This window comes from Rhinopithecus roxellana, chromosome 16 (assembly GCF_007565055.1).
Source record: "Rhinopithecus roxellana isolate Shanxi Qingling chromosome 16, ASM756505v1, whole genome shotgun sequence".
Taxonomy (NCBI): Eukaryota; Metazoa; Chordata; class Mammalia; order Primates; family Cercopithecidae; genus Rhinopithecus; species Rhinopithecus roxellana.
The window spans coordinates 34,809,324-34,823,782 of record NC_044564.1 but is presented as its reverse complement, the minus strand read 5'-3'; the positions used below and the strand labels follow the sequence as shown (position 1 = coordinate 34,823,782).

Below are 14,459 nucleotides of genomic sequence, written 5' to 3'. Positions count from 1 at the left end.
TAATGAAAACAGCATGGTACTGGTACCAAAACAGATACATAGGCCAATGGAACAAAACAGAGGCCTCAGAAAGAATGCTACACATCTACAACCATCTGATCTTTGACAAACCTGACAAAAACAAGCAATGGGGAAGGATTCCCTATTTAATAAATGGTGGTGGGAAAACTGGCAAGCCATATGCAGAAAACTGAAACTGGACTTCTTCCTTACACCTTACACAAAAATTAACTTAAGATGGATTAAAGACTTAAACATAAGACTTAAAACCATAAATACCCTAGAAGAAAACCTAGGCAGTACATGGGTATGGTCAAAGACTTCATGACTGAAACACTAAAAGCAATGGCGACAAAAGCCAGAATAGACAAATGGGATCTAATTAAGCTAAGGAGCTTCTGCACAGCTAAAGAAACTATCATCAGAGTGAACAGGCAACCTACAGAATGGGAGAAAATTTTTGTCATCTGTCCAACTGACAAAGGGCTAATATCCAGAATCTACAAAGAACTTAAAGTTACAAGAAAAAAAAAAATCAAAAAGTGGGTGAAGGATATGAACAGAGACTTCTCAAAAGAAGACATTTATGCAGCCAGTTCATCATCACTGGTCATTAGAGAAATGCAAATCAAAACCACAATGAGATACCTTCTCATGCCAGTTAGAATGGTGATTATTAAAAAGTCAGGAAACCACAGATGCTGGAGAGGATGTGGAGAAATAGGAACACTTTTACACTGTTGGTGGGAGTGTAAGTTAGTTCAACCATTGTGGAAAACAGTGTGGTGATTCCTCAAGCATCTAGAACCAGAAATACCATTTGACCCAGCAATCCCATTACTGGGTATATACCCAAAGGAGTATAAGTCATTCTACTATGAAGACAAATACACACATATGTTTATTGTGGCACTGTTCACAATAGCAAAGATTCAGAACCTACCCAAATGCCCATCAGTGATAGACTAGATAAAGCAAATGTGGCACATATACACCGTGGAATACTGTGCAGCCATAAAAAAGGTTGAGTTCATGTCCTTTGCCGGGGACATGGATGAAGCTGGAAACCATCATTCTCAGCAAACTAACACAGGAACAGAAAACCAAACACCACATGTTCTCACTCATAAGTGGGAGCTGAACAATGAGAACACATGGACACAGGGAGGGGAACATACACCAGGGCCTTTTGGGGGAGGTGGTGGGAGGCTAGGGGAGGGGTTAGCATTAGGAGAAATAACTAATGTAGATGACTGGTTGATGGGTGCAGCAAACCACCATGGCACATGTATACCTGTGTAACAAACCTGCATGTTCTGCACATGTATCCCAGAACTTAAAGTATAAATTAAAAAAAACTTTCAAAAAAAAAGCAACAAAAACTTTGGGCAAACATTCTAGAAAGTAAAAGAATAGATGAAAAGTTGAAAAAAAATTATTCACATGAAGGACCAAAGATTGGTTTACCTTTAACAGACAAAGAGCTTTAGCAAATCAATAAGATGAACACCCCAGTTTAAAATTGGGCAAAGAATATGAAAAGGCATTTCACCAAAATGAACGTGCAGATGGCCAAGAAATGAAAAGACACTCATTTGTGCTCACAATATGTTTGAAAATATCACTAATGACATTGTCGGCCATTAAAAAGTTTGTTTGCTATGTTATGTCAGAAAATAGACATTCTCCTGCTGCAGGAGATTGTGATTAAAACCCCTATATGAAAAGAAGGAAATTTTTTTTTTTTTTTTTTTTTTTTGTGATGGAGTCTTGCTCTGTCTTCCCCAGCCTGGAGTGCAGTGGTGCAATCTTGGCCCACTACAACCTCTGCCTCCCGGGTTCAAGTGATTCTTCTGCCTCAGCCTCCCGAGTAGCTGGGACTATAGGCGCCTGTCACCCCCTAGCTAATTTTTGTATTTTTAGTAGAGATGGGGTTTCATCACATTGGTGAGGATGGTCTCGAACTCCTGACCTCGTGATTCGCCTGCCTTGGCCTCCTAAAGTGCTGGGATTACAGGCGTAAGCCGCTGCGCCCAGCAAAAAAAAAGGGAATTTAAAAAATGTTAATATTTAACTAGAAGGTTCAAGGGACTCATGCATTTGACAGGTTGGACCTGTTTCAGATATGGTAAGATCTATCAAATAATTATTTATATAGTTTAGACTTAATGGAAGAGTTGGAAAAATAGTACCCATAGTTCCTATATACCCTTTACCCTGTTTCCCCTTAACCATAGAATTTATCAAAATTAAGAGATGAACCTTTTGGCCCTATCTTTTTAACCATGCTGGCCAAGCGTGTTATAGAATGTCCGACGAGTTGACTTCCTCTGAATTTTCTCCTGATAAGATTGAGGTTATGCCTTGCTGGCAGGAGGCCGTAGAGGTGCCGTGCCCTCCTAGTGCCCCATATTGGGGGGTATGTGATGTCGATGTGCCTCGTTATCAGTGCTACCAAGCTTGAAGTGGCTAAGGTGGCATCTGCCAGGATTCTTCATGTAATATAACTGTTTTCCCCTTTGTAATTTGCCAACTATTTTGGAAGAGAGACGATCTATCAATATTAAAAACATACATTTTTGACCCAGAAATATATCCACAGAGATGTGATTTATTTCATCTCCTGCAAAAGGGGGTGATACTGCCCCCAAAGCTGATACGAGCGCCTGTATTGAGCAGTGCCTCACAACAGTAAGCTTGCTGTTGGTTCATCTCAAGCTCCTTGAGGCCTGCTGGTTTGATATTCAGGACTTTTTTCAGAATTCAGATAACACTGGGTATTTATTATATATTATGTGACAGCCCCAGGAGGATCTAGGACAGCACCGCATACTCAAACACTCATCTTTCTGCAGTGAAATGTATGAGTATTCACATGAAGGGAGGAAGATAAAGACTATAAGTAGCTTCAGATAAGTTCTGATGAGACCTTGATCTCAGTTCAGGTTTTGTTGCTGGAAAAGTTTTTAAAAATCTGAGTTTTTAGAGACCGTTTTGGATTTCAAAGTTGTGAATAAGGGACTGTACACATAGGTAAGAGTTCGTAAGCACAGAGATGGGTATACAGCTGCACATCTGCAGTTTTAACTAGCTGTTCAAAATGTAGTCAAGCCTGGCCGGACGTGGTGGCTCCTGTAATCCCAGCACTTTGGGAGGCTGAGGCAGGCAGATCACTTGAGGCCGAGAATTCAAGACCAGCCTGGCCAACATGGTGAAACCTCGTCTCTACTAAAAGTACAAAAAACAAAACAAAGACTAGCTGGGTGTGGTGGCGGGCACCTCTAATCCCAGCTACTCAGGAGGCTGAGATGAGAGAATCCCTTGAATCTGGGAGGCAGAGGTTTCAGTGAGCCCAGTTCATGCCACTGCACTCCAGTGTGGGTGACAGAACAAGACTATGTCTCAGAAAAACAAAAAGATAGTTAGACCTACAGTGGTTGCATCTGTACTGAACGTGTATAGACTTTTTTGTCATTAGTTCCTAAACATATGGCTTAACAGCTAGTTACATAGCATTTACATTGTACTAAGTATTATAAGTAATCTAGACATGGTTTAAAGCTTAGAGGAGGATGTGCCTGGGTTGGATGCAAATATGCCATTTTATATAAAGGACTTGAACATCCTTGGCTTTTGGTGTCCTCAGGGGGTCTTGGAACCAATCCCTAGTGAATACTGAGGGACAGCTGTGTAAGGCTGTTTATGGTAGCATTGTTGGAAGTAAGCCTGGAAAGCCTTGAATATTTCTCTGTAGGAGATCAGTTAAGCAAATCTTGGCACACAGTGGTGCCCTATTCAGCCCTTTGAAAAGAATGGAGCAAACCGTAATGTGCTACTAAAAAAGGGAGGCAAGATGTGTTACTAAGAAATACACAGCATTTGCTGAATAGTGTGAATGGTGTGATCTTGTTTGGATTAAAGTAAATATATTGATGCTTATATATGCATCTAGAAACATCTAGAATAGTGGCTATACATATGAATCACCTGGGGAGGTTAAAAAATACTGATATCTGGGCCTTGCCCTAAACCCCATTGAATTAGAAATGCAGGGATGGGGGCCAGGTGTGATGGCCCATGCCTGTACTCCCAGCACTTTAGGAGGCTGAGGCGGAAGGATCACTGAGTCCAGGAGTTTGAGACCAGCTTGAACAACGTAGTGCAACCCCGTCTCTTTAAAGATAGAAAAAATTAGCTGGCATGGTGGTGCACACCTGTAATCCCAGCTACTTGGGAAGCCGAGGTGGAAGAATCGCTTGGGCCCAGGAAGTTGAGGCTGCGGTGAGCTGGGATCACACCACTGGGCAGCTATGTCAGCCTGGGCAACAGAGTGAGACCCTGTCTCAAAAAAAATAAATAAATAAGAAAAGCAGTGGTGGAGCCCAGGTATTGATATTTTAAGAAGTTTCAGGCTGGGCGCAGTGGCTCATGCCTGTAATCCCAGCACTTGGGGAGGCCAAGGCGGCCAGATCATGAGGTCAGGAGATCGAGACCATCCTGGCTAACACGGTGAAACCTCATCTCTACTAAAAATACAAAAAACTAGCTGGGCTTGGTGGCATGCACCTGTAGTCCCAGCTACTCGGGAGGCTGAGGCAGGAGAATGGCATGAACCTGGGGGGCAGAGCTTGCAGTGTGCTGAGATGGTGCCACTGCACTCCAGCCTGGGTGACAAAGTGAGACTCCATCTCAAAAAAAAGTGTCCCAGGTGATGCTGGTGCCCCTTGAGTGTTGAGGACCATTGGAATAGAAGGACCCAGATGTTAGAAAATGTTACCCCTTACCTTTGGAGTAGGATGAGGGAGATGCAATTTATACTTTTTTGTTTTTTGAATCAGAGTCTCGCTCTATCGCCCAGGCTAGAGTGCAGTGGTGTGACCTTGGCTCACTGCAAGCTCTGCCTCCTGGGTTCAAGCTTTTCTCCTGCCTCAGCCTCCTGAGTAGCTGGTACAGGCATGCGCCACCATGCCTGGCTGATTTTTGTATTTTTAGTAGAGATGGAGTTTCACCATGTTGGCCAGGCTGGTCTCAAATTCCTGACTTCAGGCCATCTACCTGCCTTGGCATTCCAGAGTGCTGGGATTACAGGCGTGAGCCATCGTGCCCGGCCAATTTATACTTTACTGTGTGTAGTTTCCCATTTTTTCCTTAGCAGAAGCCATTTGGAAAAGACTCCGCTCTGGGTGACAGAGACCCCGTCTCTAAAATAAATACATAAACATTTTAAAACATTTAAGAGTCAAAAAAGAGACTCGTGATCAAAATGAGATACGATAGGACAATGGAGACACCTTTGCAGCAGGTCTGTAGAATCTTCTAGAAGTTTCTTGTTTCTGCACTTATGCTCCTTGAGTATATTCAGTGCTTGCTGATATCAGCTGATAACTGAAAGAAGAATGTTGTTTCCCCATTCATCCTAAGAGGCCAGAAGCTGGTAAGACATGAGCGCAGGTCAGAATTTCCACCCATGGTAATTTTGGGGGTGCTTTATTTTAGATGATTTGGCTAGATTGCTGCTTTATCTCCAGGCAGGCCCCCATACTAGTAGTTATCTGTTAAGAAAGAGGAAGTCTTTTGGTGACCCACCTGGAAAGACCATTGGGTGAGGATCAGCTCTCCCGTGTTCTCACTGGTAAGAATTGTGTTTTGCAGGTGAATCCTCGGTGGTCTCCTCTTCCCTCCCCATCCCTTGTCTTTTTCCCTCCTCTTCTCCTTCCCTTCCCTCCTCTGTTGCTAGACACCCCTGGCGTAAAAGGCGTTCTGTGCTCAAAGGCTGTTTGTTGCAGTGCAACCGCTCTCACTCTGATAAGGTTCTGTTTTATCTGGCTCAGCAAAAGCTGTTCCAAAAAGTCTACTTTCCTTGTTCCTGGAGACCAGTGCTTGCAGCCGGCCAGACCTGGCTTTGAATTGAAGCCCATTAACAAAATTTATGGCATCTTTCTTCTATATTTTTGTGCACTGTGTAGCTCTCACACAGAGTCACTGTTTTTCCTAACATGAGGTGTACGATGCAGCAGTTGCACAGATACGGTCCCTAAAGTGAGAAATGAATGTTGGAAAGACAAGGTGCTCTCATTTGGCATGGAGTGAACACCTTGTTTCCATCTCAGATCCTAAGATGGAACACATTTTTCCCAGTGACTTCAGGCAGATGGCACACCTCCCACTTCTGTTGCGTGTCATGAAGGAGAAGACACTTCTACAGCCAGGGCTGTGCCTGAATAATGATGTACATGGGTGGAGGGGGGGAGGTTCACATTCACCTCTAGAATGGGTTTTCTGCTTTGCTTGAGAAATGCTTTAATTGGCTGTCATTAGTAATCCCGTCAAGGGTGAAAAAACCTCCCTTGTTAGGAATCAAAGCAAAAAGCTGTCTCTGAGGGGTAATGAGCAATATACTCTTTCTAATATGATGCGGAAGCACTTAATATTTGTTATTGGTGTTTACAGAAATGATTGCTTCTCAAACATTGCTGCTTACAGAAATGATTAATTCTCAAACTGTGTCGGGAAGGTGAGTATGGTAATGATTTTACAGGGGAGGAATCTGAAGTGTAAGAGAAATCATGTCTTGCCCCAGGTCTCGAGCTAATCTATGACAGGTTTCGGGGCAGTGCCTGCTCCTCTGAGCCTGTCCTGGGAGCTGGCCACACTGCCCTGGGTGCACAGCACTGTGGGCTTTGTGCGTGCCATCTGCATATTCTTCTCCCTCGACAGCTTTGCACATCAAGAAGGGGCTACCAGCCCATGCTTCCTGGCAAGACCCGTTTCCTCTCTGTTGTAAGGATGACACGGTCTGCTTCGGAGATGATAAATACTAGTATTGATGCGTATTTATTTGCTTTTACTTGGCAGATTCTCAGTGCTGATTTTGAGATGATGGGCTTGGGAAACGGGCGTCGCAGCATGAAGTCGCCGCCCCTCGTGCTGGCCGCCCTGGTGGCCTGCATCATCGTCTTGGGCTTCAATTATTGGATTGCGAGCTCCCGGAGCGTGGATCTCCAGGTGTTTTGTTTATTATGTTTATTTTATGTTTATGTTTTGTTTATTTTGTTATGGGGTCCGAGGGGTTTGTTTATTGCTAGCCAGGGCATTTTGCACAGGGCACGTGCTGTAAGGTAAGTTTAGGGCTCTGTACACCCCCACAGCCCTGGGTCAGACCCCAAGCAGCTCCGCTTTGGGTGGGAGAGGCCCCTTCTGTGGTTGTGTAGGATTGCGGTTGTGGTATCCCTCCCTGCCTTTCCTGTGAGTTAACAGCTTTCATTTGAGCTACTGAGGTGGTTCTGGGAAGACAGCTTGCTTACATATACTGGCCACAGTCTGTTGTTTGCGGTCCTCCAGTGCACAAGATATCAAAGAGCAGTATTGGAAGTGTACTTGGATGATGGATGTAAGAAATATGTTTTTAAAGGTACCAATCTTTATCTTCATCATTTAATAATGATAATTTTAACGTTCTCATTTACTGTTGCAGTCATGGGTCAGGTACAGTGCTGAGCAGTGACGGAGATGCTCCTCTTGATCAAACTTGAGTCGGGCCCTTCTGAGCCGTTGTCTTGACTAGGCCTTGATCTTGGCCCCTCCCGACTCCCACTCCCTGTCTTTGGCGTGCCCAGCCCAGTCATAGCAAAGGATCCCGCTAAGCCGTCCTTCTACCCCTGATGCTTGACCAAGTTCCTCATCCCTACCCTTGCTGTCTAAGTCCTTGGCCTGCGTTTAGCAAGAATCCCCCTACTCTGAAGGCGATTTCCATCCACTGGCTCCCCGCACTGTGCTTGCTCGTTGACTATAAATCCCCAGCTGTGTTTGATGTGCTCAGCGTTGAGCAGTTTCCCTCTCTTATCACAATCGTTTTGAGTAGTCTTTCTTACCGTTTTAATAAATGTCAGAATAATTTCTCTTCCACAGTACTTTACACAAATTACTCCTTTTGTGCACAAACCCTGCAAGGTTGGGACTTGACTTTCCTCATTTCACAGGGTGTCAGACTGAGGCACAGAGAGGTTGAGGTGGAGCAGGGATTCCAACCTGCGTGGGCTTAACTGTGGCACCGCAGCCCGTCTGCGCTTTGTCCTGTTCTCACACTTACCCTCCTGGGCTTGTACTCCCTGTGTCTCAGCTTCCACGGGAGCTCCTGTTCTCTGGGCAGATGAAGTCTGCTTGTCTGGGTTGGAAAACTGAATCTGTTTTCAGAGATTGTGTCTGCTAAAGATTTGTTAAGCGCTTTGTTAGCAGAGAAGGAGAACTGAATATTTGAGCATCATCTCATGCCAGGTAAAGCATGAGGCATTCTATGCACTTAGCGTATTTAAGCCTCACGAAAACCCAGTGGGAAGTGTGGTGTGAGTACATGGAGCCTTCCTTTACTTACACTGACAGAGACCATTTTTCCAGAAGAACCTGTGCCAGCTTCTTTACAGTTGACTTAAAACACAGAGCCTTGGGCACTCATGTATATGAGGCTGGTGCTGGCCCTGGGCCCCAGGGTGGTCTTTGTGGAGGGCGCTCAGGTGGTCCAGGCTCCGTGGGTAACTTGGCATCAGCCCTAACGCTGTGGTCTCCTTGTAGACACGGATCATGGAGCTGGAAGGCAGGGTCCGCAGGGCGGCTGCGGAGAGAGGCGCCGTGGAGCTGAAGAAGAACGAGTTCCAGGGAGAGCTGGAGAAGCAGCGGGAGCAGCTCGACAAAATCCAGTCCAGTCACAGCTTCCAGCTGGAGAGTGTCAATAAGCTGTACCAGGACGAAAAGGCAAGGCCTGCTTTGTTTCCTCTCAGTTCTCTTCTAAGGGATGGTGTCTACATTGTCTGTTTCTTCTTGGCAGGAGGATGGGCAAGCGGCTGGGTTTAGGTTTATGTAATTATATGGAAAGAGCCTATTGATCAAGCTTTGGGCATTCTCCCCCTTTCCCTCCAAGTCCCTGGCTGGGCTTGCGGTGAAGCCTTTTGCAATTGGAAATAAACAGGAGAAATGCAGAAGAACAATTTCAGATTCGTCCTATTGGCTTTTTTTTTTTTCTCTCTCTCCTATTGGTTTTTTTTTCTCTCACTTTCTACAAACATGTATTAAATACCCACTCTGTGCCAGGCTTATGCCAGGTGCTTATATGTCAGAGAGGAATGATATTTGTGCCCTCCAAGTATCTAATGGAGGAGAGGAGAGGCAGACTCTACCAAATACTAACATAGAAAGTAGGGTACTGTGCACTGGCTTTTAAGCTAAGAAAAAAACCAGCAAATCCTGCGTAGATTAAAAGGGGACTTCCTTCCAGTTAAAATATCTAAGCTTTATGTGTCAGTTTTTCCGGTTTTCTTTTTTTTGAGATGGAGTTGTTCTGTCACCCAGGCTGAAGTGCAGTGGTGTGATCTTGGCTCACTGCAACTTCTAACTCCTGGCTTCAAGAGATTCTTCTGCTTCAGCCTCCTGAGTAGCTGCGACTACAGGTGCCCGCCACCATGCCCAGCTCCTTTTTGTATTTTTAGTAGAGACAGGGTTTTCACCATTTTGACCAGGATGGTTTCGATCTCTTGACCTTGTGATTTGCCTGCCTTGGCCTCCCAGAGTGCTAGGATTACAGGTGTGAGCCACTGTGCCCGGCCTGGTTTTCTTATGTAGGAATATATGGCTATATTTTGTTTATTAAATTGTGTAACTGTGTGAGTTACTAATATCTCCTGTCCCAAAGTGCATCAAACTCATGGCCACTTATTAGCTAGAAAAATTTGGCTTTTTCTTTTTTTTTTTGTGATGGAGTTTCCCTCTTGTTGCCCAGGCAGGAGTGCAATGGCGCCCTCTTGGCTCACTGTAACCTCTGCCTCCTAGGTTCGTGTAATTCTCCTGCTTCAGCCTCCCAAGTAGCTGGGACTACAGGTATGTGCCATCACGCACAGCTAATTTTTGTATTTTTAGTAGAGATGAGATTTCACCATGTTGGTCAGATTGGTCTCAAATTCCTGACCTCAGGTGATCTGCCCATCTCGGCCTCCCAAAGTGCTGTGATTACAAGTGTGAGCCACCATGCCCAGCCTGAAAAATTTGGCGTTTATAATGCATGTACCTCTCTCTCCGGAGTGGCTAATTTATTGGAAGAAGGTTGTAGCTCAACTTCCATTATCTTGAATTGTCTCAAAAAATGAATTATTTCCAGGAAGGGACTCAGACTTTTCTCACATAACTGATTTAAAATGCAAGAAGTACTTTTTTTTTTTAAATTTGCAGAGTACTTTCCTGTATTTGCAAGCTCATATTTCTTCCCTGGGAATTGTTCATAATGTTGTAGTAATAAAGTGCTGCTTTACGTTTCTTTCCTTTTCTCACTGGTGAGATACGCTTTTTGTGCTCGTCAAATCCCCTTTAACCTCATCTCTCAAAAAGAAAAAAAAAAAAGAGCATCAAGTAGCTATTTGAAAAAAGAGTCTGTTTTCACAGTTTTTCTCTTATAGAATATGCGATATAAATGTCTTCATTTTGGTGAGCAAGGGTGGGTTCTCACATCGAACCTTACCTGCAGGAGGATTTTAGCTGTGGTTTGGTGGTGGGAGGCATGGAACTTCTGAGTCAGGCAGAACTGGGTTTAAAGTTTCCTCAGCTGTGTGATTTTAGGGAAGTCACTTAAATTCTCTGGATCTATTTTCTCAACTGTCAAGTGGAAATGAGAAAGGAATCTCACAGGGTGCCAGTGAGGACTGAATGAGATAATGTTTATAAAGCGTTTAACACGGTGCTCAACATAGAATGGAAGCTCAGCAGCTGGTGGTCGGTATTATTCTGCCTCATTGTGCCTATGGCAGTGGAGGCCGCGATCACAGCAGCAGTGGTGGGCGCAGTCGTAAGCCACCACAGTAGCGGTGATAATATTCTCTCTTTCTGTATGGACATTTAATAGAACAGATAATTAGTCTGTTTAAGGCTGCTATAACAAAATATCATAAACTGGGCAACGTATAAACAAATGTTTATTCTCACTTGTCTGGAGGCTGGGAAGTCAAAGATTAAGACAAGGGCAGATTCATCGGGTGAGGGCCCACTTCCGGGTTCATGGCTGCCGCCTTCTTGTGGTGTCCTCGCCTGGTGGGAGGGGCGAGGCAGCTCTCTGGGGCCTCTTTTATGGCACTAATCCCGTGTATGAGGGCTTGACCCTCCCAGAGGCCTCACCTTCTAACATTATCACCTCCATTTGATATTTGGTGATTTGGTTTCAGCATATGGATTTTGAAGGACACCCACACTCAGACCATAGCACATTTTTTGTTTTCCTCCCAAATTGAAGCCTTGAAACCAAATTGTGCTAGCTTTCAAAAGAGTTAGGAAGACACCGAGTGAGGTGGAACCAAGAGCAGGCAGTGTGGCGGGGCTGTGGAAGGAGAACGATGACAGGCACCACACCAGTCACTGGAGTGGATGTTTCCTGAGCCTGTCCTTGGCCAGACGTGAGGCTGAGCATTTCACAGGGACCATTTCATGAATTCCTCCCGGCAGTGTGATGAGATTGGTGCTCATTTTATTAGTGAACGGAGGCTCAGAGAGTTAGCTGCTGTCACCCAGGATGACACCTTGACCCTAGAGAGCCCCTAGGCCAGCCTCCACCCCTGCACACTGGCCTTCCTCTTCCTTCAGTGTGGACACAGCTTCTTGGCTGCCCCTATCTGAAGGGCACCAAGGTGGAGGGGAGGCGGCATAGAGGAAACCAGGTGGGCTTGAATTGGTCAGTGCTGAAGCTGGTGATGGGTACGTGGGAGTTCAGCATACTAGCTTGTTTACCTTCGTCTGCATTAAAGACTTCACAGTAGAAACTTTAAAAACATCCTCTTTATATCTCCTTGCTTCCAAAGACCACTGTGTTCTAACTAGCTCTGTTTTGGCTACATGAATGAGCTGATCCTTCACCTAAATACTTTTCTCTACATTGTCTCTTTTTTTTTTTTTTTAAATCTTAGAAGGTTGGCATTTGTGGTTAGAACTGGAACAAGACTCCTTAAAAAAATTTTTAAGAACCATGGTGATTTTCAGCCATAGGAGAAGGTGGGGTGTGGGGACCTGTGGCTGGGGGTGGTTTGCAAATTACATCTGACCTAGAGATTTCCCTGCCTGTCTCTGCCAGCATTCCTCACCTCAAGCAGTCACTGTCACTCTGGGTGGGTGTTGTATCCCTCAAGTGGGGGGCTGGACAAAAGCTTGAAAAACAAACCTATCATCAGAGAAAATGTGAACAAACACCTGTTCATAATGAAATTACTGCTTTGGGTCGGCCCTGTCTGATAGAATTTTCTGTGACTACAGAAATGTTTGTGTGCTGGTGCAGTACAGTAGCCACTGGCCACATGAGCCTAATGAATAGCTGAAACGTGGCTAGTGGGACTGAAGAATTGAATTTTATCTAATTTAAATGTAAATAGCTAAAGAATGGCCTCATTGAACAGCACAGGTTTGAGTGGTTGGCAGAATGCTGGGGAAAACCTTGTTTGGGCTTCTGAGTCATAGGGAGCCATGTTCCTTGGTGGAGCAGAGGGCAGAGTCTGAGTCTCCTGCGGTTCCTTGGTGCCTTTCCCCCTTCTCTGTAAGGTTTGGGAGCGGTGTGGGGAATTGGGCAATGGAAGATGAAATCACCTTCGGCCTGGGGAGTTGTGCCCCCCCCGAAAGTAAGTCTCTGCCGCTTGTTGGTGTTCTGATGCAGAATGATCCATTCAGCTTATCAAATCAGCTTTTGTTTACACCCCAGCTTAGATTTTGATCTTACTTGTTATGAAAGTTGTTTCAGAGCAATCCTTCCTCGCCTGGATGCTCATGATAACCACCTGCGAGCTTATGAACAAAATACAGGTTAAAAATTACACTGGATCGGACTCTCTGGATGTTTGGACTCAGAATATAGATTTTTTTTTAAAGATCTCACACATACACAGACGTATTCATACATGTACATTTTTTTTTTTCTCTAAATTTCCAGACCACTGTGATGCAGCTAGCTGATGCAGAAACTGGTGATTGAGATCAGGTGTTTTGCAGAATTACACTTTTAGAAATAAAAATGCATTGTCAAGGTCATCTTTTTTTTTTTTTTCCCAGTTTCCTTCTTCAGTGAAGTGATTTAAAAATTAAAGGGCATTATAATTAAGAGATACGCAGTCACACGCCACATACAATGTTTTGGTCAGTGGTGGACCCATAAAATTCTAATACCATAGGTTTACCGTATCTTTTCTATGCTTAGATACACAAATACTTACCACTGTGTTACAAGGCCTGCAGTATTCAGTACAGTCCTGTGCTGTACAGGTTTGTAGCCTGGGAACAGTAGGCTGTACCATACAGCCTAGGTGTGTAGTAGGCTATAATATCTAGGTTTGTATAAGTGCAGTGTATGATGGTTGCACAAAGACAAAATCTCATAATGATGCATTTCCCAGAGCCTGTCCCCATCATTAAGCAACGCCTGACTGTAATTCATCTAAATGTAATTTGATAAAGCTGTTACAAAGTAATTGAGTTAATACTTGTTTTTCTAAGGTATTTCTTTCATCTTCACCCACATTTACTGGAATCCTTGAATGTTTTTAGAAGCTGTACCCGATTGGAAACTTACTGATCGCTACTTTTTTCCCCAAAATGGCCAGCTCACCCAGGATTTGAGTCTATGTGGATCTTGAGGTCCTCAGCACTGGGACAGGCTTGCTCAGACACCTCTTAGAATGTCACCCAGAGGGGGTGGGCAAGTGCAAGACATCACGTGAGCTTCTCAACAGCTGTGTGATGGTGACATCATGAGACATAAAGTGGTTTTCTTATGAAATAGCTGGACATGCAGAGAGGTCAGATGAATAATAAGCTTACACCTGCATGCCCCTCACCCAGATATTATTTAAAGCAAAAAACATCATAAATATAGTCAAGGTTCTCTGGGTTCCCCTTCTCTGTCTCTTCCCTCCTTTCCCTCCTGCCTGTATAACCACTGTTGTGAATGTTAATGATTGTCTTTGTAGCTTATATTTCTTTTTCCTTTTTTTGAGACGGAGTCTCGCTCTGTCGCCCAGGCTGGAGTGCAGTGGCCGAATCTCAGCTCACTGCAAGCTCCGCCTCCCGGGTTTATGCCATTCTCCTGCCTCAGCCTCGCGAGTAGCTGGGACTACAGGCGCCCGCCATTTCACCCGGCTAGTTTTTTTGTATTTTTTAGTAGAGACCAGGTTTCACCGTGTTAGGCAGTATGGTCTTGATCTCCTGACCTCGTGATCCGCTCGTCTTGGCCTCCCAAAGTGCTGGGATTACAGGCTTGAGCCACCGCGCCCGGCCTGTAGCTTATATTTCTGAACTATTACTATACATGTTCAAAAACAACATGTTTATTTTTTCTGTGGTTTTAATGTATATGTTTGGTTACTCTATCATTCTGTAACTTGCTTTTTGTTGTCACTATTGTTTTTGAGGTCTTCATTGATTTTATAGATTTAGTTCATTCTTTCTAACTG

The 14,459-nt window shown here is 44.4% G+C and overlaps 1 protein-coding gene across 2 annotated transcripts in view; it reads left to right on the top strand.

Moving 5' to 3' along the window:
- Positions 1-14,459, top strand: part of GOLM1 (golgi membrane protein 1) — a 72,093-nt gene that overhangs the window by 14,309 nt on the left and 43,325 nt on the right. For both annotated transcript variants that reach the window (XM_030919294.1, XM_030919295.1), the window contains exons 2-3: positions 6,856-7,005; positions 8,569-8,748. In XM_030919294.1, coding sequence (XP_030775154.1) covers positions 6,877-7,005; positions 8,569-8,748 — 309 coding nt within the window. In that variant the 5' untranslated portion in view covers positions 6,856-6,876. The remainder of the gene's footprint in view (positions 1-6,855; positions 7,006-8,568; positions 8,749-14,459) is intronic.